This window comes from Mixophyes fleayi, chromosome 2 (assembly GCF_038048845.1).
Source record: "Mixophyes fleayi isolate aMixFle1 chromosome 2, aMixFle1.hap1, whole genome shotgun sequence".
Classification (NCBI taxonomy): domain Eukaryota; kingdom Metazoa; phylum Chordata; class Amphibia; order Anura; family Limnodynastidae; genus Mixophyes; species Mixophyes fleayi.
In genome coordinates this window covers 19,731,979-19,759,210 of record NC_134403.1, presented here as the reverse complement: position 1 = coordinate 19,759,210, position 27,232 = coordinate 19,731,979, and the positions used below count along the sequence as shown (strand labels likewise).

The 27,232-nt window shown below is 41.8% G+C and overlaps 1 protein-coding gene across 9 annotated transcripts in view; it reads left to right on the top strand.

Annotated features, from left to right (window-relative positions):
• TENM4 (teneurin transmembrane protein 4) overlaps positions 1–27,232 on the top strand; it is a 1,040,112-nt gene that overhangs the window by 974,629 nt on the left and 38,251 nt on the right. For all 9 annotated transcript variants that reach the window (XM_075198626.1, XM_075198625.1, XM_075198627.1 and 6 more), the window contains 3 exons: positions 2,193–2,339; positions 12,361–12,577; positions 21,331–21,450. In XM_075198626.1, the coding sequence (XP_075054727.1) occupies positions 2,193–2,339; positions 12,361–12,577; positions 21,331–21,450 (484 nt within the window). The remainder of the gene's footprint in view (positions 1–2,192; positions 2,340–12,360; positions 12,578–21,330; positions 21,451–27,232) is intronic.

Below are 27,232 nucleotides of genomic sequence, written 5' to 3'. Positions count from 1 at the left end.
GCGCAGCCTCTGTGCGCTGTGACCAGCGGCTTCAAGGGATGCACAGGGGCCGATTGTGCTTTTAGGATGCGAGCTTTCTATACCTGCACCCTTTAAAGGGGCCACTAAATCTAACATGCAAATTGATTCATCTTTAAAAAGTTATCTTTGGACCGTTGCATTTTTTTTTTTGTAAAAGTTTCCATACACTGCAGCATTTTAAGCGCTGTAGTGCGACCGGCAGACAGTGTTTCCCATTGCAGTGACCACCATTGCGTTCTAAAATATAAATTTTAGAAGCAGCTACCATATTTTTCCTCTCTTACAGCGCCCCTCCAATACAATAGATTATAATGGCATAAACGCACTGCATGAAAAGTTTTTAATATATCTAATATTTTTCATTTTATACATTTTCCCATTACATACGTGTGAACGAGCCCTCAAAATGCTGCTTGCTCTGGTGTGTCAATTATGCTGCAGAAGAACAAATTACAATGTTTTGCTAATAGTCTTATTATAAATACTCGTGTACATATTAAACACTGACAGAGCTTATTTAATGCTGTGTCATCGTTTATTTATATAGCACCAATCCTATTATGCAGCGCTGTACAGAGAACATGTCATCACCCTCTTTACAGCTGTCAAACTGTTGGGGGCCCTGAGACGCAGACCCCTGAATATTAAATCCTTTGGGCCTTTTTGCTCAGTTCACAAGGTGCATTTGATTAAATGGATTCTGCACCTACTACTTAGTGTGATCAACACATAAAATAAATAGAGCAATTCTTGCATCTAACGTGTTACTTGTATACTCTGCACCGAGGGCTTCTGGGGGAAATTCAGCATAATTTCTGTTCAGCATTTTCCTCACGAAACGCCTCTTATCCCCACTTTTTTCCTATTACACTGATTATATATTGAGAGTAACGAGCGTCCTTCATATCTGCTGACAGCCAGACGTACAATTACTGTTGTGCTAATCCCACCTTCTCGTTGTGTCATTTACATGTAGAAGAGTTAGAGAAAATGCACTAATACTTCAAGATATCCTTTCATCATTAACTAATGCATCTAAAGCCACACTGTAAAATGGGTGAAAAGCAGTTTTTCATTCGTGATCAGTAGATTCAATGCATTATGTATGCAAATGTAGCTTCGGAAAAATAGGCAGTGGTTTCACTTCACAACACTACAGAAAAAAAAAAATACATATCACATATACATATATATATATATATATATATATATATATATATATATATATATATATATATATATATATATATATATATATATATTATTATAATGCACCCTGTATAAGCTCTAGGGAAGCAAATTATTCACATGGAGAGGCAATTAGCTGGCTGAATCCATACACGTAGTGCACTTATTCTATGTGGATTGATGAGGGAGCCTGTAACGTGCGTTAAAGCATCTAATGTTCAGAGTAATTGCTTTTCATAGGAAGAAGAAACAAGGCTGTGGAATAAAGGCTGTAGTTATTTCTTATATGATTTGCAAAAAAAGAAAAATGATTGGTTTTAGGAGTGTAGAGGAGTAGATTTATTAAACCTCTTTAAAAGGGAAAGTGGAGATGTTGCCCATAGCAACCAATCAGATTCTAGCTATCTATCTAGTGCATTCTAGAACATGATAGCTAGAATCTGATTGGTTGCTATGGGCAACACATCATATTTTCCTATTTAGAATGTGTGATCTATCTACCCCTAGATGTCCCAACCCCCAAAGCTTTAGATGTTGTTCTAGAATGTAATGCTTTGCTGGAATCAAATCTACTATAGGTCTCAGGGTAGGTGCGGGCCTTGTACCAGGGTTTCGTGGCCCTGTTTGGTTCTTGGTCTATTGGTCTCTGTGATTATTACAATTACAACAAGAATTATTCCCATTTTTATTTCATTTGATCCCATGTGTTTAGGACCATCTGGGTCAAGGTCTTGGGATCTGAGCTATAAACTCTCTGAGAGCCTCTTACCTTGGGCTTTAGGACTAGGAAGTCTAATGGTGGCTTTCTTGTCCTACAGGGCACAGGGAAAATACCCTGTTGCCTATTTACTCATATACTTACTTATGACTGTACAAGATGCCTTTTCATATTAGATGACCTTGTATTTTCACGTTGTGACATAAATGGTTGTACACCGATACCTTGTTCCGCTCCATAACCGGCGCCCTTGTTGGTTTTTCAGAGGGATGCCCCGGCTTGTGTAACGGGAACGGCCGATGTACGCTGGACATGAACGGATGGAACTGTGTCTGCCAGCTGGGGTGGAGAGGAGCAGGGTGCGACACCTCCATGGAGACCGCCTGTAGTGACAACAAGGACAACGACGCCGGTAGGTCCAGCGCCCTCTTCTCACCATAATTACATGAAGTGCTTGTCACCCGTCGGCTCCTGTGATGGGGTAATTGCAGGATGTACTGCAACAGTGATGCTATTATTTGGATATATCTGTAAAAGAAGGATGCGTGCAGGTAATGTTTGTCATTTACTTCCCCTATAATTATCCTCTGAATCTGTTCGGCTTAATCACGGGGTCATTTCGGAGAAAATCTGCCACCTTAATAGCACCGATGCGGGGGCTCCTGAGCGCTGGTTTATTTGTTTCTAGTAATCGTGAAGGCTTTGTGCAGGTATACACAGACCCACAAACATTGCAAGTTATAAAAGCACAGCAGATTACCAGGCTACATGTACATTAACACTTTGTAGTCTGCATCTTCTGTCCTACATTTAAAGGATCATTAATCTACAATGTTTTCAATGTTGCAATGTATTTGTATGTGTTGTTATCATTTTTATATGGCTTGTTTTTATGAGCCCAAGTGTGGAGGGGATTTCCGTCAGTGGAAAGTGTTACGGAAGTGCAAAAAATACATTGAGTGAAGGCGCTAGTCCTAAAGTTACATAGGACGTACGTATGTCCGTCAACTTCAACCTTTGTTGATCCAGAGGAAGGAATAAAGCGAAACATAGCCCAGTTCCTTACTGACCCCATATTGGCAAATGGACAATCCCAAATCCCAAAAGAAAAATCCCAAATCTTTTCATAAACTCTCCTACGGTGTCCGTCGGTGTCTTGTTGTGGGAGAGCATTCTACAGATTCACAGCTCTTACAGGAAAGAACCTTTCACGCACCAGAAGATGAAATCTCTTTCCTGCCACTCTTGAAGGATGGCCTCATGTGGGGACTTTAACCTGAACAGATTGACAGAGAATTTTTGGTTTGGGCCATTAATATATTTATGCACAGTGATCATATCCCCTTAATCTTCTCTGGTCTAAATAGTAATAGGAACTGGTGTAGTCTGGGCTCATGACTAAGATCATACATAGCCCTTATTAATTTAATTGCCCTTCTCTGTACCCTCTCCAGTCCCATAAGATGCTTTTTATTGACATGATTGAACTGTATATTCAAGGTGCAAATGATATTGATGTTAAACTTGTTGCCATGCAAAGACCTCAATCTCCAACCACTTCACAAAAGAACAAGATCCCTTCATCAGGGATCCCTTCAACAAGATCCCCTCCCAGCGAACCCCCTACAGTTACCTGAAGCTGAAAGCTAAGCCACGCTAAGGCTCCTATATTGTCCCATACATCGGTCGTGGGAGTCCCAGGAAGGTGCAGGGGCAAGGCACGATCCCGGCTATTTGACGGACAGGACCCCTATTGAATTGACTGACTTGTCCTTTAATTCCTTTCTGTGGAAATGTAATTGCTGATCTGGTGTTACTTTTCATTTATTAGGTGTATTTTTTTTTGGGACAGAGTGTAAAATCACATCACTTCATTACAAGTTTCAGTGACGGTGAGATGTGATTTCACATTCAGCCCCTAATCACACTTTGATAAATTAATTGCATAATGCCTGAACATATTAGCTATTAAAATAATGCTTGACATCTCACGGAGATAGCCTCAAGTCTACTGAAAATAAGACTAGGAAAAAACAAATATATTATATATATTTATTGTAATGAAATTCGTGATATATGGCCACATCTTTTAATGTGCTAAGCCCCGCCTTCCTTTTGTCCGACACTTTTTTTTTTTTCTTACCTACTGTTGTGCAAGAGCTGTACTTTTTGGGGCAGAAGAACAGACCCCCCCCCAAAAACTGTATGAACAATGTTGTAGATTTTGTATACTGCAATGATGCATCATGGAACAGAAGATCTACAGGTCACATGACATCATACTTTTGTATTTTGGGAGATCACGGAGGGAATTAACCTACCAGTACGTTTTTGGAGTGTGGGGGGAAACTGGAGCACCCGGAGGAAACCCACGCAAACACGGGGAGAACATACAAACTCCACACAGATAAGGCCATAGATGCCCCCAGCCCAGCCTGCCGCTGTCTGCTGCCACGTTATACTGTGTCTTTAAAATGTACCTGGCCCGAAACATGATGATGATGTGGATGACACAACGTTCCACCAACAGGGCTGAGGAAGGGGGGCGCAGATATAGGACTCCCATAATCCAGGTACGCGGGTGGAGGATTATTTTTGACAAATATTGTTTAATATTTGTAATTGGGTTTAATTTTCGGATAATTCAGCTTAGAGGGATCATTGAATGTGAATCCTCATGTAGAGTCTGGGTATAAATAGCTTTGTGTGAAACTCATTATTCATCTAAATAAAGTGTCACTTGACCCCGCGGCATCTCCCCAAACGGAAAACTACCCTATTACTGTGCGCCGCCTCTTACCGTGTGGTATGTGCGAGAAGTGATTAGGCTTCTCCTCAGACATTGACTATGCAAAGTGACTTCTCCCATAATCCTGCTCTGTCTGACACTGAAATTACTTGACTAACAAAGCAGGATTAGTGTAAGTGCCGCGATCATAAAGCAGGAGATTTCCTTAATTGCCATCATAAAAGAGGATTTCTCCCACCTAATATGAGCGAAGGACACTATTTCCCCTTTCTCAGATACAACATTACAGTATCAATCATCACGCATAATTTTACCACTATTTTAAGAGGACGTTATGCTGAAATATTGTGAAAACAATATACATTTTGGTATTTCTTGTTTTATTTATTCAAACATAACCGTCAAAGAATCTTGGATCAAATGCATTTAAAAAAAAAAAAATGTTCCTGCCAGTCTCCATGTAATGGAGGCAGCCATTTTATGGGTGACCTGACTGAGGCAACGAGTCAGTTTATACCTCATGTGCCCGTGACACCGAATCAGTGGGTCACCTTCTCATGAATATTGGTTAACCCGACAAAATGGCCGCCTTCACTTTGTCTAGGATACAGTTTAAGCCCATAGTCTGATATTTTGTTTTTCGTGAATATTCCATCAAGGGCTGTGGGTGATATTTTTGTTTAATTTTATTGTCTTGAAGGAACACACATTTTACAATGACCCACACTTAATAGAATGCAATTAAACTTGATGTATTTTTTCATTCCTGTCACACTTTTTTTATATTTACACATAAATATTATGTGCTGCAATCTCTCACTTTAGCAAATTCATAGGGGGGAATTCAATTCCCCCCCCAGAAGTAGCGCAGCGTTAAACCTATTACCGTTATTAAGGTGAATTTAACCCATCTTTATGATCTATTTAACGGTATTTAAGCGCACTATTACTGTAATAACAGTGATAGTGCACAGGCCGCGTTACTTTTTTACAGTAACGCGGCTAATTGAATTCCCCCAGTGACTGCCTTTTATAAAAAAATGGTCCCGCCCCACAAAATGGCCACCCTCTCTGCAAGTAGGTAGGCAAGTAGTAAGTGTGTGTGTGTGTGTGTGTGTATATATGTGTGTGTGTATGTATGTATATATATATATATATATATATATGTATGTATATATATATATATATATATATATATATATATATATATATCTAATATATAAATGCTTAGTGGTGTCTGTGTGTGGAAAAAAAAAACAAGTTGCAGCGCCACCTGCTGGGCAGAGTTATACACTGACCTACTAAATTCTTAGTGTATGTAGGGAAAAAAATTCAAAAAGGGCTGAAATTTGGTAGGGCTCAAACTCATTTTCGTGAGGTAATTTTACCTCATGAACACACATATGTAGAGGCGTGCGTTAGTGTGTGTGTGTGTGTGTGTGGAAAAAACTATTTTCTCAGAAAGGGCTCATCCAATTGACCTGAAATTTGGTATACTGACATTATTTGACAAAAAAATTAGAATAGTCAAGTCAGTTAACTTCCATCTTCCCCCCGTGGGAGGGGTAATAAAGGCTAAATTTACGAGTTGAGGGGTCAAACTCATTTTCGTGAGGTAATTTTACCACATGAACACACATTAAAAAGGCCGCTTGCGTCGGGAAGTAACGCTCTTACCCTGAGGAGGCCTGGGCTAGGCCCAAATGCATGACAAGAACCTTTTTAAGACCTTAAGTAGCTTGATTTGACTAGAATGCATGAGTATCATGCACGGGTTAACTTGTATGTATATATATATATATATATATATGTATGTGTGTATGTGTATATGTATATATATATATATATATATTTATTACTGTGCAAAAGTTTTAGGCAGGTGTGGAAAAAATGCTGCAAAGTAAGAATGCTTTCAAACATAGTATTAATAGTTTATTTTTATCAATTGACAAAATGCAATTTTTGACAGCATTCTTACTTTGCAGCATTTTTTCCACACCTGCCTAAAACATTAGCACAGTATATACTGTATATTAGAATTAATTTTATTTACACAGGTTTATTTGACTTCTGTTCACCAGAGATACTATGTTCCCTATAAAAGTTTGTTTCGTCCGGTAGACATCACCAGACTATGCACAACTTCTGTCCTTCTCCCACACGTCCTTGAAAGCCGTTTCCTCCAGCCTGTTACATCGTATGCCGGTGTATCCCTATCGCACCTCAGCTCCTGGCTTCTTTGTTATACGCAGCGCTGGCAGATGTTACACTGGAGAAGGGAAGCCGTGTGGAATTTGTTTTCTTGTGGTTACAGCTCAGTGAATCTTCAAGCGATCGCCAAGTTTTACCACTGGGAAGAGCTGAAAATTCTGAAGTTTTCAGCCACTTAAATCCCGAAATATATTGGACCCCGAGATTCACAGATGTGTAAAATTACAGCAATCAACTTGCTAGAAAGTCTTGTAATTAAATAGGATACATATATAATATATGTGTGTATGTATGTGTGTGTGTATGTAGGGATATGTATGTGTGTGTGTGTATGTAGGGATATGTATGTATGTAGGGATATGTGTGCGTGTGTTTGTGTGTGTATGTAGGGATATGCGTGTGTGTGTAGGGATATGTGTGTGTATGTAGGGATATGTATGTGTGTGTATGTAGGGATATGTATGTATGTGTGTGTGTATGTAGGGATATGTATGTGTGTATGTAGGGCTGTGTGTGTGTGTGTGTATGTAGGGATATGTATGTGTGTATGTAGGGATATGTATGTATGTGTGTGTATGTAGGGATGTGTGTGTGTGTGTGTGTGTGTGTGTGTGTGTGTGTAGGGATATGTGTGTGTATGTAGGGATATGTATGTGTGTGTGTGTGTGTGTCTGTAGGGATATGTATGTAGGGATGTGTGTGTGTGTGTGTGTGTGTAGGGATATGTATGTGTGTATGTAGGGATATGTGTGTGTAGGGATGTGTGTGTGTGTGTGTGTGTGTAGGGATATGTATGTGTGTATGTAGGGATATGTGTGTGTAGGGATGTGTGTGTGTGTGTAGGGATATGTGTGTGTGTGTGTAGGGATATGTGTGTGTGTATGTAGGGATATGTGTGTGTAGGGATGTGTGTGTGTGTGTGTGTAGGGATATGTATGTGTGTGTGTGTATATAAGGATATGTATGTCTGTGTGTATATAAGGATATGTATGTCTGTGTGTATGTAGGGATATGTGTGTGTAGGGATGTGTGTGTGTGTGTGTGTGTGTGTAGGGATGTGTGTGTGTGTAGGGATGTGTGTGTGTGTGTGTGTGTGTGTAGGTATATGTGTGTGTGTGTGTGTAGGGATGTGTGTGTGTGTGTGTGTGTAGGTATATGTGTGTGTGTGTGTGTGTGTGTAGGTGTGTGTGTGTGTGTGTGTGTGTGTGTGTGTGTAGGTATATGTGTGTGTGTGTGTGTAGGTATATGTGTGTGTAGGTATGTGTGTGTGTGTGTGTGTAGGTATATGTGTGTGTGTGTGTGTGTGTGTAGGTATATGTGTGTGTAGGTATATGTGTGTGTGTGTGTGTGTGTGTGTGTAGGTATATATGTAGGTGTGTGTGTGTGTAGGTATATGTGTGTGTGTGTAGGTATATGTGTGTGTAGGTATATGTGTGTGTGTAGGTATATGTGTGTGTGTGTGTGTGTAGGGATGTGTGTGTGTGTGTGTAGGGATGTGTGTGTGTGTAGGTATATGTGTGTGTGTGTGTGTGTGTGTAGGTATATGTGTAGGTGTGTGTGTGTGTAGGTATATGTGTAGGTGTGTGTGTGTGTGTGTGTAGGTATATGTGTGTGTGTGTGTGTGTAGGTGTGTGTGTGTGTAGGTATATGTGTGTGTGTGTGTAGGTATGTGTGTGTGTGTGTAGGTATATGTGTGTGTGTGTGTGTGTGTAGGTATATGTGTGTGTGTGTGTGTGTGTGTGTAGGTATATGTGTGTGTGTGTGTGTGTGTGTGTAGGTATATGTGTGTGTGTGTGTGTAGGTATATGTGTGTGTGTGTGTGTAGGGATATGTGTGTGTGTGTGTGTGTGTGTGTGTGTAGGGATATGTGTGTGTGTGTGTGTAGGGATATGTGTGTGTGTAGGGATATGTGTGTGTGTGTGTGTAGGGATATGTGTGTGTGTGTGTGTAGGGATATGTGTGTGTGTGTGTAGGGATATGTGTGTGTGTGTGTGTGTAGGGATATGTGTGTGTGTGTGTGTATGTAGCGATATGTGTGTGTGTGTGTGTATGTAGCGATATGTGTGTGTGTATGTAGGGATATGTATGTGTGTATGTAGGGATATGTATGTGTGTATGTAGGGATATGTATGTGTGTATGTAGGGATATGTGTGTGTGTGTATGTAGGGATATGTGTGTGTGTATGTAGGGATATGTGTGTGTGTGTATGTAGGGATATGTGTGTGTGTGTATGTAGGGATATGTGTGTGTGTATGTAGGGATATGTGTGTGTGTATGTAGGGATATGTGTGTATGTAGGGATAAGTGTGTGTGTGTGTGTGTGTGTATGTAGGGATGTGTGTGTGTGTGTATGTAGGGATGTGTGTGTGTGTGTATGTAGGGATATGTATGTGTGTGTGTGTAGGGATATGTGTGTGTGTGTGTGTGTGTGTGTGTGTGTAGGGATATGTGTGTGTGTGTGTGTGTGTAGGGATATGTGTGTGTGTGTAGGGATATGTGTGTGTAGGGATATGTGTGTGTGTGTGTGTGTGTGTGTGTAGGGATATGTGTGTGTGTGTGTGTGTAGGGATGTGTGTGTAGGGATATGTGTATGTATGTGTGTGTAGGAATATGTGTGTGTGTGTAGGAATGTGTGTGTGTGTGTAGGGATATGTGTATGTATGTAGTGATATGTGTGTGTGTGTATGTAGGGATGTGTGTGTGTGTATGTATGTAGTGATATGTGTGTGTGTGTATGTAGGGATGTGTGTGTGTGTGTGTATGTAGGGATGTGTGTGTGTGTATGTAGGGATGTGTGTGTGTGTGTGTATGTAGGGATATGTGTGTGTGTGTGTGTGTGTGTATGTAGGGATGTGTGTGTGTATGTAGGGATGTGTGTGTGTATGTAGGGATGTGTGTGTGTATGTAGGGATGTGTGTGTGTGTGTATGTAGGGATGTGTGTGTGTGTGTATGTAGGGATGTGTGTGTATGTGTGTGTATGTAGGGATGTGTGTGTATGTAGGGATGTGTGTGTATGTAGGGATGTGTGTGTGTATGTAGGGATATGTGTGTGTGTATGTAGGGATATGTGTGTGTGTATGTAGGGATATGTGTGTGTGTATGTAGGGATATGTGTGTGTGTATGTAGGGATATGTGTGTGTGTATGTAGGGATATGTGTGTGTGTATGTAGGGATATGTGTGTGTGTATGTAGGGATATGTGTGTGTGTGTATGTAGGGATATGTGTGTGTGTGTATGTAGGGATATGTGTGTGTGTATGTAGGGATATGTGTGTGTGTATGTAGGGATATGTGTGTGTGTATGTAGGGATATGTGTGTGTGTGTATGTAGGGATATGTGTGTGTGTATGTAGGGATGTGTGTGTATGTGTGTGTATGTAGGGATGTGTGTGTATGTGTGTGTATGTAGGGATATGTGTGTATGTAGGGATATGTGTGTATGTAGGGATATGTGTGTATGTAGGGATATGTGTGTATGTAGGGATATGTGTGTATGTAGGGATATGTGTGTATGTAGGGATATGTGTGTATGTAGGGATATGTGTGTATGTAGGGATATGTGTGTATGTAGGGATATGTGTGTGTGTGTGTATGTAGGGATGTGTGTGTGTGTGTGTGTGTGTGTGTGTGTGTAGGGATATGTGTGTGTGTGTGTGTGTGTGTGTGTGTGTAGGGATGTGTGTGTGTGTGTGTGTAGGGATATGTGTGTGTGTAGGGATATGTATGTGTGTATGTAGGAATGTGTGTGTGTGTGTGTGTGTGTGTGTGTGTGTGTGTGTGTGTGTAGGGATGTGTATGTAGGGATATGTGTATGTATGTGTGTGTAGGGATATGTGTGTGTGTATGTAGGGATATGTGTGTGTGTGTGTGTGTGTGTGTGTAGGGATATGTGTGTGTGTGTAGGGATATGTGTGTGTGTGTAGGGATATGTGTGTGTGTGTAGGGATATGTGTGTGTGTGTAGGGATATGTGTGTGTGTGTGTAGGGATATGTGTGTGTGTGTGTAGGGATATGTGTGTTTGTGTGTAGGGATATGTGTGTGTGTGTAGGGATATGTGTGTGTGTGTGTGTGTGTAGGGATATGTGTGTGTGTATGTAGGGATATGTGTGTGTGTGTGGATATGTGTATGTGTGTGTATGTAGGGATAAGTATGTGTGTGTATGTTGGGATGTGTGTGTGTGTGTGTGTATGTTGGGATGTGTGTGTGTGTGTGTATGTTGGGATGTGTGTGTGTGTGTGTATGTAGGGATGTGTGTGTGTGTGTGTGTGTGTGTGTATGTAGGGATGTGTGTGTGTGTATGTTGGGATGTGTGTGTGTGTGTGTGTATGTTGGGATGTGTGTGTGTGTGTGTGTATGTTGGGATGTGTGTGTGTGTGTGTATGTAGGGATGTGTGTGTGTGTGTGTATGTAGGGATGTGTGTGTGTGTGTGTATGTAGGGATGTGTGTGTGTGTATGTAGGGATGTGTGTGTGTGTATGTAGGGATGTGTGTGTGTGTATGTAGGGATGTGTGTGTGTGTATGTAGGGATGTGTGTGTGTGTGTATGTAGGGATGTGTGTGTGTGTATGTAGGGATGTGTGTGTGTGTATGTAGGGATGTGTGTGTGTGTATGTAGGGATGTGTGTGTGTGTATGTAGGGATGTGTGTGTGTGTGTATGTAGGGATGTGTGTGTGTGTATGTAGGGATGTGTGTGTGTGTGTATGTAGGGATGTGTGTGTGTGTGTATGTAGGGATGTGTGTGTGTGTATGTAGGGATGTGTGTGTGTGTATGTAGGAATATGTGTGTGTGTGTGTATGTAGGGATATGTGTGTGTGTGTGTGTATGTAGGGATGTGTGTGTGTGTGTGTGTGTGTGTGTATGTAGGGATGTGTGTGTATGTAGGGATGTGTGTGTATGTAGGGATATGTGTGTATGTAGGGATATGTGTGTGTGTATGTAGGGATATGTGTGTGTGTGTGTGTATGTAGGGATATGTGTGTGTGTGTGTGTGTATGTAGGGATATGTGTGTGTGTGTGTGTGTATGTAGGGATGTGTGTGTGTGTGTGTGTGTGTGTGTGTATGTAGGGATGTGTGTGTATGTAGGGATATGTGTGTATGTAGGGATATGTGTGTGTGTATGTAGGGATGTGTGTGTGTGTGTGTGTGTGTGTGTATGTAGGCATATGTGTGTGTGTGTGTGTGTGTGTATGTTGGCATATGTGTGTGTGTGTGTGTATGTAGGCATATGTGTGTGTGTGTGTGTGTGTGTGTGTATGTAGGCATATGTGTGTGTGTATGTAGGGATATGTGTGTGTGTGTGTGTATGTAGGGATGTGTGTGTGTGTGTATGTATGTAGGGATATGTGTGTGTGTGTATGTAGGGGTGTGTGTGTGTATGTAGGGGTGTGTGTGTGTGTGTATGTAGGGATATATATGCACAACAGTAGACCACTGAGTAACTAGTAGTGTTTGCATTTTGTCTTCCAGATGGGTTAGCGGACTGTATGGATCCTGACTGCTGCTTGCAGCAAACTTGCCACACAAACGCGTTGTGCCTGGGTTCACCGGACCCTCTGGATATAATCCAAGAAACACAAGCTCCCGTGTCCCAGCAGAACCTGCAGTCCTTCTATCACCGGATTAAATTCTTAATAGGAAGGGACAGCACACACTTCATCCCAGGAGAGAATCCTTTCGATGGCGGGTGAGTCGGTATATTTCTATATTAACAAAGAGCAGCGTATTTAGTTTGGTGTTCCACCCCGGTGCTGAATACATACAAAAAAGGGCATTACTCAGCAATGTGAAGTAACATTTCTTACTCTGCTACACAAAATTCCAGGGGGAGACAGGCCAGTGGCACAGTCCAGTTTACTAGGAACGTGTGTGAATATTGCGTGTGTATATATGTAATAGTGCATATAACAGTCAGCTCGTACAGATTGCCCTTATGAGCTCTCCCGGTCCGTTAGGTATAAATGAAGAACCTTCCATCATTAGCAGAGCTTGATGAATGACTTAGAATATAAAGCCGTTAAATATGTAAAACTGTATTGTTGACGGGCTGACTTTGACTTGTTAGAACACGTTCACACATACAGTGTGTGCGTCAGGAACACATTTCATCTGTGTTGTGAATTGCAGTGTTCAGCGTTCATCCTTATGGATATCCCGGGGAAAGTGGATGTAAAACTAATTTTACTCATGTTGGGGGAAAAAAACAACCTGACACTCTTAAAAATAATTCTAGTGACTAATGTAGTATTGTGCGTTTTTCTAAAAGCACATATGGTTATCATGAGCGAGAGGGGCAGGAGGTGTCAGGTGTCAATCATCTGTGCCGCAGAAACGGATACCTCCGATATCTGATGTATACTTATCTCCGCTACAGCTGGGGGGGAAGGGGAACACTGCTGAGTATAGATAATCACTCGTGGAGTCCTTTCTGCGGACGGCGTTATTTAAGGAGAAACGTATATAGGATTTTATCATCCATTTCTGATCTCTGACAACTTGAGACTGAAACCTAAAACCCCACAGCTAAGCACACAGATAATTTCCAAGCTGCTCTACACAATAGCTACGCAGATGTCCTCAGGTTGTCTGCACGCAGGTGGAGGAGCTTTCATTGCAGCATTTGGCTTACTTTGCTTGGCCGGATACACTAGAGCGTTATCACTTATTGGCCTCCGACGTGCAATGTCCTCACCCAGTGACCTATTGGGGCGTTCTCTGAATAAGAACCTTATAATTCACAATACAATCTACTCCATCTGCACTTAACACTATAACCTGTTTTACACAATCATTTCAAGTAAATAAATCTACTATAATAATATCCGTTCATCTCTATGTGGATACACTGATTTATTGCCCCCTGAATGGCGGAACTGCTGCTATTGTAGGGGTGCAGCGGCGACAAGGCCCAGAGATGAGCGGGGTCTGAGGCCGTCACACTCCGCGCAGCTGAAAGAGGAGCGGGGCCGCGTCAGCGCAGACTGCATCGCCATGTGATGTTCCGTCTCTACCCCCTTTCTAGACCCAGCTTCCTGCCACTGGCGGTGTCTCGCCCTCTTGTAGAGTACCCTTAAACTCCAGGGGTACAGACGTGTCTGCCTTTGAGCTTCACCGAAAGGCCGATAAGCATTTCGTAGCCGTTATTGTTTTATAAGATAATAAAATGAGTTCCGTAGAAAGATGTCCACAGAGGCCTCATCTCAGCACTACCTCCATTAAATAGCAATATTTCTTCACAAACATGGAGCATGTAATGGCCTTGTAGTGGTGTTTACCAGGCCCCGTGTATTCAGGCTGCAGCCCGCCTGTTATTGTTATGCAATTAGGCTGGCTGAATATTTATGAACTGTTTGAGCTACTTGCGGAACATTAATTGATTTAAATGAGTTTCGTCTCCTCGCTGCAGGTTTTGTTGTGCGGAGAACAAGGGAGAAAGGAGCGGTCTCTGGGCCTCACATTCAGAGGATTCAGTGGTGCTATTTATCTCACACATTGCCGCATGTAGGAAGTCTTAGTAATAGTTCTATAAGTTGTGCTCTAAGTGTATTGTTCTATAATATTCGTGTTCCGTCTGTGATTCTTACCCAACGCTTTACATCGTTAACTAAGCTGTACATGAAGGATGAACTGATTTTACATTTCTTAAAGCTTAGTGACAACTTTGAATCTTGCAAACCGGGGTGAAAAGGTTTTTTGGGGTTTATATAAGGAACAAGTATCCCTCTGTACATTTTTATGGATCTTAGAGGTTATTGAGGATTTTTGTGACAATACAAAGTAAGGGAACTTCTAATATCTAATAATTGACTACAAAGGGTGCGACAAATTTTTCCAACGAACATTGGAGTGACGTCGGAGCTCGCCAGCTATAAGCGGTGATGTCGGAGCTCGCCAGCTATAAGCGGTGACGTCGGAGCTCGCTAGTAATAAAGCAGTGACGTCAGAACTTGCAGTTTATACAGATCTCATGCAGGACTTTATAGATATATTAGCATTTTGTATTATAAAGCAGTATGTACTGCCCCCTAGTGGATGAAGCACTTCCTATCTGTGTCCCTGTAGAATCAGCCCTGATATCTTATATCTGTATCTTTAATAACATGAGATCTAAAGATAGATGGTGAGATAAATCCTCAGCCGCATCTTGTAACCTCCTCTCTAAGGCGATTCCCAGGTCCTCTATATCTGTTGTAAATGATGGCTCCTATTCTTTCCAGCTCAGAGCCCCGGTAATGGCCGCAGGGGTTGTCTGCTGCTGATAAAATGTATCCACGGAGATATTTTTCCTATTTCTCCTGCATTGAGCTTGTGTTGGATTCAGACTACAGTCCTGCTACTTTATGTTTAGTTCTATATTAATAAAACGCCCACTTTCTCCCCTCTGAAGAGGCCTCTAAAACATCTTGACTTTTAAAAAGGCGGTAATAAAGCCGGACGGTCGGGGAAACCGTATATTGCGGAGTGTGAGAAGAGACTGGTAAGCGCTGGGGTTTGTGGATGTTTAAAACTCCAGACTCTGTATGACATAGGGGTAGCACCTAGAAATGTCCCTGGTTTTATTACTGTGTAGGGTGTACTTTACCAGTGAGTGACAGGCTGCTGGCGGTAGGAAATGCTGGGACTTATAGTTCCACAGCTACTGGAGAGCCAAAGGTTGGCTATGTATTGGGTGCTGTCTCCAGAACCATGGGAATGGCTGTATCCTGTCATTGTAAAACAGTGTTTAGGATGATGCAAATAAGCCTCACTCCCACATCACACCTTCCAGCATTAACACATTACTAATTGGCGCCGGTACGTGCTACAAAGGGGTGTAGTAGTGTCACAGGGCTGAGCAGACAGTAAAAACGTCCTCATTGACGAGGGATCCAACTCTCTTATCTGTTTAAACAGGTGCAGTCGCAAAATCAAAACAAAAAAACATACTTATGGTCCATTCGCTCACAAATGTAGGAGGGATGTCGTTTTCTCTGCAGTCCCACATTGCTGCCATTTTGCAAGTGACCTTTGAGAGCGTGTATATATGCCAGTTGTTCTCTTACTTTCTATAATAAAACTTATAGTGTGAGCTTTTCTCAGTACATGGCATAAAAACACTCCAAACAATTTGACTTAATTCTCGCTTTCTGCCCAGGAATGGCGTTAAAGGCTTAATAATCATACCTGGCGCCGTCACAGACCCGTATTAGGAAGCCCTCTCTCTCCAGCTGCTGCTGCTGCTTTAGAGACCTGTGGAAATGCAGTCTGTGAAAAAAAACAGCTTGAAACAAATCTGTTTTCAAACCGGGTAAATGGATCCTCACCCCGTGAGCTTTCAGCGTCCGTATCCCAAATGGGCCCATAAGGAACGCACAATGTGCCATTACCCTCTCTACGCCAGATCCATTATCAGAGAGCTTCCATGGAGCCACTTTGGTTTTAGCAGTGTTTTGGAATAATTTTGGTTTTCCTCAGCTGCTGTTTGGGGTGTTTTGTTTTGAATTTCTTTTTTGCAACCACTTGAACAAAACAACAGTTACTTTTTATTGGTGGTTTTTTTTTCTTCTTTTTTTTCTATTTGTTTGTTTTTTTTCGGCTAAAAGGGGTGAAAAAAAAAAATCTGTAAAAGTTTGCAAACCCAAGATAACTTCTTCTATGTTTATACATCAGTCATTTCTGTCTCGTCGCCTACACAAGGGAAGAAGGTTTTTGTACCTCCCTTCCGGGATCCAAGGGGCAAACGCGCCCTCTCCCGCTGGGCAAGGACTTTGAGGCAGGGGGGCCATGTTGACGAATCATTAGGCCCCATACACTGCTACACAGTGACGCAAATCACATCTTTGCGCATCGTGTTATCAGGGCCTCGCCAAGAAAGAGAGAGAGGATTCCCTGAAACACGTGAGGTCACGTATATTGCATAATTTTGGCCTCTACAGCGCAGTGATGTGATCATACCATGGGTGCGGGGCCAAAATGACGCAATCACACTAGGAAGTTGGCGTAATCTACTCTCTGGAAGAACTGCGCTAAATTTGAGAGTCTCCTGGATATTGCAGGAGAGTAAACAAGTATGTTCCAAGTGAACTGTCAGGAATCATGAATATCCTTTCTGGCCACAAAATGCCTTCTTGCATACTGCAGAGGCGATCTGTACTTGAAATTATACTGGAGAGTCTGAAAATGTGTATGAAGAAACATTTTCTAGCTCTTCAAGTAATGTTCTTCTAATTGTACAAAAGGACCATCGAGGTAAATCCTGGAACAAATTCAATATCTACCATTTTTCTGCATTTGCCAGCGGACAGGAGGGAAAGATGGTCGGCGTTCTTTATCTGCAGATAGAAAACAGCTGTGATTGCAGCATACATATTTAATGGGGTGAACATTGTATTTTTATTTTTTTGTAGCTAAGTGGTTCTGTAGCCTTTATGGTCATTTTCTTTAAGTGCAAATTCAAGTAACCCTAAGCTGTTATACAAAGTGGGGGGGAAATTGTGTTTTAGGGCCTGTTTTCAGCTTATGACTTTCTCACCTCTGGGGAGTGATTATTCTGTTCAAGTAGAAACAACTAATGTGAAAATGGAATAATTGAGATTATTCAGTGGGCAAAGTGTTTTACCGAAAAAAAGAACACCACATTGGTGTTTTACTTGTATAAAAATATACACATTTGTAAACTGTTGGGGTTAAAGCTTTTCACGCTTAAATTTTAAGAAGACTATAACAAGATCTGAACTGTAAAAACAGGGGGAATGGAGGGAAGAACTGGTTCCACTATAATAATAAATGTTATCCTGTCTTGAGGGTGAAATGTCCATATATAGATGAGTATTTATTTTGCATTTTTTCATATCTGCACCATTTGATATATGAAGTCAAATGTCAATTTTATAGTCTTACGTTGCAGCCATTATTCCAGCTACAAAAGTGTGTACATTTGGAAATAAATCTGGTTTATGCTTGTCGGTGTGTGCATATATACAAATAAGAGAGAGCTTTATGTACTTAAAATCACTGTAGCAAATATCTCTTCATCCGGCATAAATACCTTCCCTCTCAATGCCGAGATTTTACCTCACGTTAATCCCTGAGAGGTAGACTGCCAGGAACAAGACTCTAGAAAAAAACAATTGCATTTAGCCACTCTCTCAGTAGTTTGAGCCCTCATATGATAAGTCATGTGCAGTGTATTGTGGGAAAATAGCTTTAATATATGTACGGATTACCCATAATACTTTGGATCCAGTATGAGTATTAAAACATTTCTGTGTAGACTTTGTGCTTCAGCGATGTCCCACACTCCTTGTAAATGTGTAGGTGACATCCTACAATATGGCCGACTCCTTTATGCATACTTTGGTACTGTCACGGAATGTGCGGAAGATTCACAAATTTCTGGGAGTCCCCCGAACTCCCGGCAAATTATGCCACCCTCCCGGGTCCTGCTTCACTTTCTTTCGAAGTGGGCATGACGGGAGCTCGATGACGCGTTTCGCTGGAGATCGCGTCATCATGGCCTCACTCCCGATGCAGCTAGGGGGACGGAGCCTTGATTACACAAGCTTTGGCGTCATGTGCCCCAAAACTGTCCCTTGGACCTCCCCTCCATGGTCTCCTGAAGGGGATATCCAAAAATTAGACAAGTATGGCTTTGTGCGTAGTTGATGGGGTACACGGTCATACCTGTAGTACGAGAGCTTTGAAGAGCATTCGGAGAAGATCTGTTTCTCTCCAATTAAAATGCCTTTTTTTTTTTTCTGAATCATCCAAAACAGATTCTTATCCGACACATAATAAGATATATAAGTTAGCTGATGCACGTACTTCTCCTGGCATACAATGAAGTCTTTGGGGTCTAAAATACCAAAGTCTTTTGCAGAGAATTGCAGGCTAAATAATCCATCATTAATGGTATAATGTTTTGATCACCTTAGATAGTTGTATTTGATAAAATATTGACTTTAATAGGTACTGTATGTAGGCAGTGCGTACAAATTCTGCCTCCCTGATAATGTTTGATCTCAGGCCCATCTCTCCTTAAAAGCCGAGTTAGAAAAATGTTATGTCTGAACGTTTAATTAATAAAATTAAGTGTAGAACATTAAATTCATCATGGTTTTGGATGGGTAAAGCAACCGACCTGTAGGTTAGAACATACCGCTTTATCGAAATCATCTTCGTAATGTAAGTTCTTACAATAATAAGTGCAGGCCCTTATCATGTGCCCATCCTGACCGTATATGTTTCAGTGCAAAGTTCCTGTCTAGTTGGGAGAGGTACGATGTACTATGTGGATTACTACCTCCATTAAAAAACAGTTTTGCACATGCTTAAACTGATCGCTGTGACAGTGAGACGCTGAAATGAGGGAGGTATCGTGCGATCCTAAAACCGTATAGAATAATGCAGTGAGGGGTATCCTCAGATACTTCAAAGGTGCGCTCAGCAATAAAACAGCCCTAAAATGACACTGGCACCCCCACATCACTCATCCCTTCAGAACATTGGGAGTATCTTTGTGTTCGCTCTGATAGTACATTGATATTCCTATTGAACAGCTAGGTTACATGAAATGCTCTATCACATATCATGCAGCAAGTGAGTACATACGGAAAGACGACGGGCACAAAAGGCGTTTAGACTGTGGCAACGCACGGCGGGTTATTTCCTTTTCATCATAGATGTCCCTGGCAGAATGCCACGCTGTTCACCAGTATTAGTGCTACGTACACTACAAAACACAACGTTTATTATTAGATATATAAACAGACCCTTATTTAGACGTGTGTCTAAGACAACCGACTCTTCAATTCTTCTACAAAAGCAAAAATACAATGACTTCGTCCGCCCGGTAACACCGCTGGCGTTTATTTATCAGACGTTGTCCTCCATTGGGAGAAATCTCATCCTGCAGAGGACATGAAACTGTCCTTTTGGTTTGAAGTTGGGTTATTCGCCTCTTTGCTGAGTTTGTATTCATCTTATCATCCGAGCCTCCTCTCTTATCAGTGTGATCTGAGAAGCGCGCTCACCCGGGGCTCCAGTTTCCTCCACAAACAGCGTAAATAATGCAACGCTTCGGCCTTCCCGGGGGAGAGGCAAGTGGCCTCCGCTACTGAGCTGTCCCACAGGACGCTCTGAATTACTCTGCGTTTTGTTCATAAATAAATAGCGCTGTCACAGAGGTGAGGGCGATGGGGAGATAACAGGAAGCTCAGGGAGATCTGCAGTATACGTGTAACATGTTTATATAGTATTTATGGACGCTGTGTTTGGACATCTATGCTGCAATATGATCTATTCTGAAGATCTCTCCTGACTGTCGGGGATCAGCCAAGCATCCGTCGTTTCATAATGATCCAAAAGGTGGGTGCTGTTGAAAGATAATCTTTTGAATAGGCTCAGAAAAGCAAGACATATTGACAAGAATATATCAAGAAAATTTCCTTATGGCGCTTAATAGGACTGTGGATAAAGGACGCTAAGTGCAAGAGATCTGCAATCCTTAACCAAAACAAACTAACAAAAGCTATATATGAACTAGTAAACATATAACCTCAAAAAGACGAATGAATTGTGGACTGCGGATCTAATTGACTATTTATTGGACAAAATTAAAAAGCAACACATGTGTAGCCATCAAAAGATCACTATATAGGATAATCATAAATAACAAATAAAGTAACCAGTCTGTACATAAAATATGGAAGATAAAATGACATGCAAACTTCCTGAATTAATTAATTTGAATTAAATATATGGGGTATACTCCTCAAGGTTCCTGGTGCGTCCAATAACAAATAGCCGTGATCACTGCGTGAACCGATGTAGAGCTTTCCAGTGTATAAAGACAGTCACATAATATTTAGTGGATGAATAAATAGTCTGGTGTATCCCAGATTCTAGTGCTCAAGCAGTGCTTAGTAACAATTAATTAGAATGTATTGAAATACGCAAAAGCTGTAGCAGCCAACTTTGTGGGAAGAATAACTGGTATCTTACCAGACTAATCGAGAGCGGAACCTGTACGTGTCTCGTGAAGCCGTGTCGGTGACACCAACTACCTCCGTGGAGACGGCGGCGCAATGGTGAAAGCGCTCCCTCTCAACACAGGGCTGAGAATAATAGTTCCGGGTACATATAACTGGTAGGGTCTGCAGGGAGTGATCTATTGTGTGCACACAGACGGCCAAAGTGAACCTAAGCAGGTGAGTAACCAGGAATATTTTTCAATCCAGATTGGTATACAAATCTCAATAGGAGTGTAAAACAGGCTGACGCGTTTCGTTGCCGCAGAGCAACTTCCTCAAAGACATATTGACAAGGATATCAACAAGATAATATCATTAAGGAAATATGTGTGCATATTAGGACTAGTAGCTTGTGTCTAATGTCAGTAATATACATTTGCTATTCTCAATGGCACCAAATTTTAAACCCCCCCCCCCCCTTCTTTTCCAGACATGCGTGCGTCATTCGCGGCCAGGTGATGACATCGGATGGGACGCCGTTGGTTGGCGTAAACGTCAGTTTTGTCAACGCGCCTCTCTTGGGATACACCATCAGCAGACAAGACGGAAGGTAGATATAAGCAGAACATGTTGGACAGTGCTGGATTGTGTTGAGGGCATTTGTGGTGGTATCCTGGGCCCAGACTGTGTATATTAAACCCATTTCTGCAGTCACGACCTTGATAAGTGTGTTATGTGATGTGACGTAACGGTCAGAGGGGCACAGCATGTGGGAAAACGGGTAAATATATATATATATTGTGGCAAAAGCCCGCTTCTGCCGAAGCACACGCGAACAACTTCTTCCTTTTTATGTAGCTTTATTGTCAGGATGGTAAATGTTTTGACACCGTACACTTTCACAGCAATTATGGAGACCCTAAACGCTAGCTATACATTGACCAGCTCTCTCTCAAGATCAGCCAGCTTCCCCAGCGTTGGTCTCAGTGAACAAATGACACAAACAAGCTTTTATACATGATACTCCTCCCCCAGGCTTAGCTTGATGGACAGGTGACACACCCACCTTCTCTTTAAGAAAAAACGCCCATCACTGGCTCTGTTTGAACTAACAGACACACCCTGTCTGTTTGCTGAGAGGAAGAAGCTTTCAAATCATGTAAGTTAACCAACTTTAAACACACAAGTCTTTACTCGGTTTAACCTGAATCTAGGTACATAACTGCGCCAATGTCTTACCCTGCTTGTATGTTTTCTTTGCATCTTGTCAGATAAATGCCCCCCTTTCTTACTATATATATATATATATATATATATATATATATATATATATATATATATATATATATATATATATATATATATATATATATATATATAGTAAGAAAGGTATAGTAGTATAGTAATATATATATATATATATATATATATATTAGAGAGAGCTAGATAGATGGAGATATAGATCTATAAACAGACAATAATTGATTACATCAGTATTCACCGCCCCCTCATTTTATTACTTGATAGAAGCAGATTTAGCTGTAATTACAGCTGTCAGTCTAGTTGGGTCTCTACCAGCTTTGCACATCTGGATGCTGCAACTTTTGCCCATTCTCCTTTTTCTTGAGTCCATCGAGTTGGTGTGAGATTAAGGTCTTTGCTTTGATTGGCCCACTCAAGCACATTATTTTTTTATTTTTTATTTTTTTCCATTTAAGCCACTTCAATGTGGCTTTCGCTGAATGCTTTGAGTATTTTGCTTCTGGAATATAAGAGACATGTAAATCTCCTCCCCAGCCCTACATCTCTGATTTGTCTGTATTATCCTCCATCCGTTGTCTCCAATCTCTGCCACCGGCATCCTTCACAGTAGAGATCATGTTCTTGGGACGATGCACATGTGCCAGTTGTAGCATTGAGTCTTGGTCTCCTGAGACAATAGAATCTTCCTCCACTTCATCAAACTGTAGGTGATATTCATACCACCCAGCATTGTCCCTCAAGCTGACCGGGACAAGTTCACACAGAAAAGAGCGTCCTCATTCTCCGATCCTCCTGAAAATTATACTGGTCAGCAGCAGTTGGTTAAAAAAAAAAGTTTTGTAAATGGCTGCTGCAAACACTACACTTAGTTCTTTTAATTCCCTTGGATAGATACTGTCTGGAATAATACAACCCGTCTGCTTCCAGAGCTCACTCTCATGTCCACTCACATCTCTGCACGGCCACACACTAACATCTGTGAGCTGCTACACCCACACGTGTTCATCTTTGTTGTGGGATTCTAGTCTCGGTGGCCATTTTGGTTACTGGCACGACCTCTTCCTTTTTTAATGGGCCTCTTGGATTTCTGTCAGCGCCCATATAAACTTGCTGCCTTTCTCAGGCCCTTGTCTATTTATAGTATTATGCTGCTGGATTTCTCGTTTCATAAGGGTTATTACATTGTAGTGTCCTAGTTACTGACTTTCCGCCTGGTCCTTGGTACCTGACCTCTTGCCTGTACTTTGATTATCCCCATTGATTCTACTGTAGTACTGATCTGTTATTGGTCTGTTATACCACAATTTCTATAACCCCCTCCACTCTAGGGTGACTGCTCACCTCTCCCAGGGTCAAGCGGTTCCAGGTAGTCACAGAAGACCCACTAGGGTTTATCTCTAGTCCTGGAGACTTTTGCTAGCAGTCCATGACCGTATTCTTCACCTAACTAGTGCTTTTCCATTTTTCTTGGATTTGGACAACAGGGCGGCTCAGTGGTTAGCACTTCTGCGTTGGTATCATGAGTCGGATTCCCAGCCATGGCCTTATCTGTGTGGAGTTTGTATGTGCTCCCCGTATTTGCGTGGGTTTCCTCCAAGTCACTGTTTCCCAACTTCAGTCCTCAGGGACCCCTAACAGTGCAGGTTTTCCAGATCACAAGTGAAATAATTAGGACCACCTGTGGATCTTTCAAAATGTGTCAGTCAGTAATGAATACACCTGTGCTCCAGCAAAGAGATATGGAAAACATGCACTGTTAGGGGTCCCTGAGGACTGGAGTTGGGAAACACTGCTCCAAGTGCTCCGGTTTCCTCCCACACTCCCAAAATATACTGGTGGGTTAATTGGCTGCAGGTAACATTAACCCTAGTCTGTGTGAGTGTATGTTAGTCAGGGAAATTAGACTGTAAGCTCCAATGGGGCAGGGATTGATGTGAATGACAATAATTCTTTGTATAGCGCTGCGGAATTAGTGGCCCTATATAAATAATGATGATCTTTGATCAACTGTGGGTCTAATCTGCCGTGGGACCTGTCACAGACAAGTGTGTGTATTTATTTTTAAATAAATGGAAACTTTTCAGTTGTGCATGGATGGGCTCCAATCCATTAATTACATGACCTCTGAAGACCACGCATTGCACCAGGGCGCATCTTGGTTAAAAGGGGGGTATTATTGTATGTTTCTTTTATTTGTAATGAAGTAAAAGCTGGGCAGTTGTTTCTTATTTGACATTAGTGTTAGGAAGAATTCTTAAACACATCCACTTTGATTCCATCAGAAACTAGAATGTGGAAGTAATAAGGATGAACTGGTCCCGGGGGAGAGGATGGAGCTCGGTGTTTTCCTTCCACAGAACGTGACCTCAGACACGAGCGCTGTGAGCGGCACAGTAATGTAATGCACGACTGCTGCGCTGCTGATCATTAATGGCAATTAGCACCAAGCAGCCAAATAGCTGAGACAGCCGTCCTGACTCTATCATGGCTGCAAGGTAACTCGCTGGCAGCCGGGAGGGGTCCTCGCTATGGACAAGCTGTCACGAGTGAAAATTAAATCTCCTCCTCCCCATCCTGGAGACACAAGGGCCTTGTGTGTGAGTGCAGACCCCCCCTGTGTGCCTTCCAATACCTCTCTGGAGGCTGCTTATTGATGCGAACTCCTGCTGACAATTGACAGCTTGGAGTGTACAGTCTGAGCAGGGAAGATGAGTTCTGTTGTCAAATGCTTAAAACTACAGTAAAGCCAGAGATGTGGATGCTGCAGACTTTATGTGGATCTTAACATAGCCAAATATGTCTGTATGGTATCAAACAAAACATATTTTAAAGGTATTTTTCAGGGTTTTTAACCTAGATTTGCAGATATTTTCTATGTTAAAGTTCCAGCTTTGTAGGGTTAATTTTTAGTTTGTTTTTTTTGTGTGTGTTTTTTTTTTTTGGGGGGGGGGGGTGTTTTACAGTTCCTAATAAAAAAAGATTACCCACTTACCCCCTGAGACTTGTTGTCCTAACCCCACCCTTACGCTACGGTGATGACCTCAGCGTTATTACCTTCCATGACATCAGAACTGTCACTCAACATGACATAATCGCTGTAATGCTGTCTGACCTGGGCTGTATCCTTTCTCCTGTCAATCACGTGACCACACGTTCCAGTCATAGACGTTACAGTATTTGGTAAGAATTGCAAGGCATGGAATTTAAATATGTTCTAGCAAAACAAACGGCACTAGCAAAGGACAAGACAAAATTAAAAGTAAGGTCCAATGTCCTTTTAACAAAATTCTGACCAGTTTGTTACCCCCTTAGCAACAGCTGACATTTGTAATCCAAGTTTTCTATGCATTATCTCTTTGGAATGGGGAGGACGCTGCGCACAGAAGGCTAAAACTTTAGAAGACTTATTGATTGTCCTGCTGTCTGAATATGCTCTGTAGAGTTTGGCATGATCCATGATATATTTACAAATTGTAGTTAAATTAACTGACATGCTGAGCTTTGCTGTTTTGAGGTTTTGGGCTCCTAAAAAAACAACTGATGGCCAGTGGCGGATATACTGCATTTCACTTTATCAAGATTAATTTTGCTTTTAGGATTAATTTTTCCATTAATGGGTTAATTGCTGATTGAATATTATTGGCGCTAGTAACGTATGAAACTGTTGTGCGTATGTTTGTTAAAATACAAATAGTTTTTTTTTTAAAATATATTGTGGTTGTGTTTTTAGCGATAACATTTTATTAACCATCCAAGATGGCACTTTTGTCCTGTCTTATACGCTTGGATGCTAATCTCCACCGGCCTGTAATAAATAATAGATCTAACCTTGTGTCCTTGCCTTGTCAGCACCTCGTAAATAACCTTGTGTTTGTCACATATCCTATCTGTTTGCCACAATCAGTCTACTGATCTCCCCACAGAGCTCAGGTTAAGGTGGTCCTGTCATCTACGGGGTACTTATATGACTTATATATACGGTATAAATATCGTGTCCCCTACTCTGAATAAAGTTACACCCAGTCACTCATGTTCTAAGAATAATCCTTCTGATATTATTTTATTTTTCCTTTATTATGTTATTTTGAGCAGACTGAGTTACCCCTTGAATCTGTCAGGGGCACCCCTTGGTGTACACTTGCCACAGATTGATATCCTAGGGTGTAGGTGACATTTGCACTTTAGTGATGTGATACAGGAGCGTGGAGGTTATCCTATATTGTTTCAGATGTTAAGTGATATCTTTTATAGATCGCCTAAATGAGGCGAAGCTTTGGTAACGGGATGTGCCCATTATGGTATTAGCTAAGAGTACCGCCAGCGGATCTGGAGTTACAGGCGGGATAGGGGTATTGAAACAGAGCCTAGCAATCCTACGGTGAACTCAAGTGTAGAGAAGGGAATTTTAAATACTTTACACAGTCTCAGGGCGAGAAGAGGACATGATCATTCTACACGGGGGACGTGTCCTCTTCACATTGGGGTGCATGGAAGTGTTGGATCAAACCCTTCCACTCCCCCCAAAGCAAAACTTCAATGCTGTGCTCTCCTGCCACTGTGACTCGCGGCATTAAAGGGACATATCTCCCATCTGCCAACTGGCCAGGAATTGGGACAAAAGTCCTGATCGACTAGACAGTCCCCTCAAATTGGCACAGTGTTGTCTAAGTCAGGACAGTTGGGAGGTATGGTTTGGGGATCATGTACCCTGAGAGAACAGAGACCCTTGCTGATGGATAGAAGTCGGAATTCAAGGAGTCTGACTACTCAACCTTGACTGAGGTCCGAGTGGTTGACTGAAGAGTGAGCAGTGCCTGAGTTGAAGCTCATCAAGAACCATTAGAGACCCAAGACCCACTATTAAGATCTGTGAAAAGGAGGCTACATTTAATGGATTCATGGTCATGCTTCCAACTAAACATGTGGCCACATCGGTTTAGGAGTTGGCCAAGTCAATGGGTATGGGCGTAGCTCTGGGGCGTTTCTAGCTCTTCCCAACCCCGCTCCCCTAAAAAGCACACTCTTAAAATAACGTACGCTGAAGAGACCACCTTCCTCTGATGCATGAGGCATGCACTCACCATGGTAGGCGGGACATGCCTCTCAACAGCGGGGCAGTCGCCTAAAAT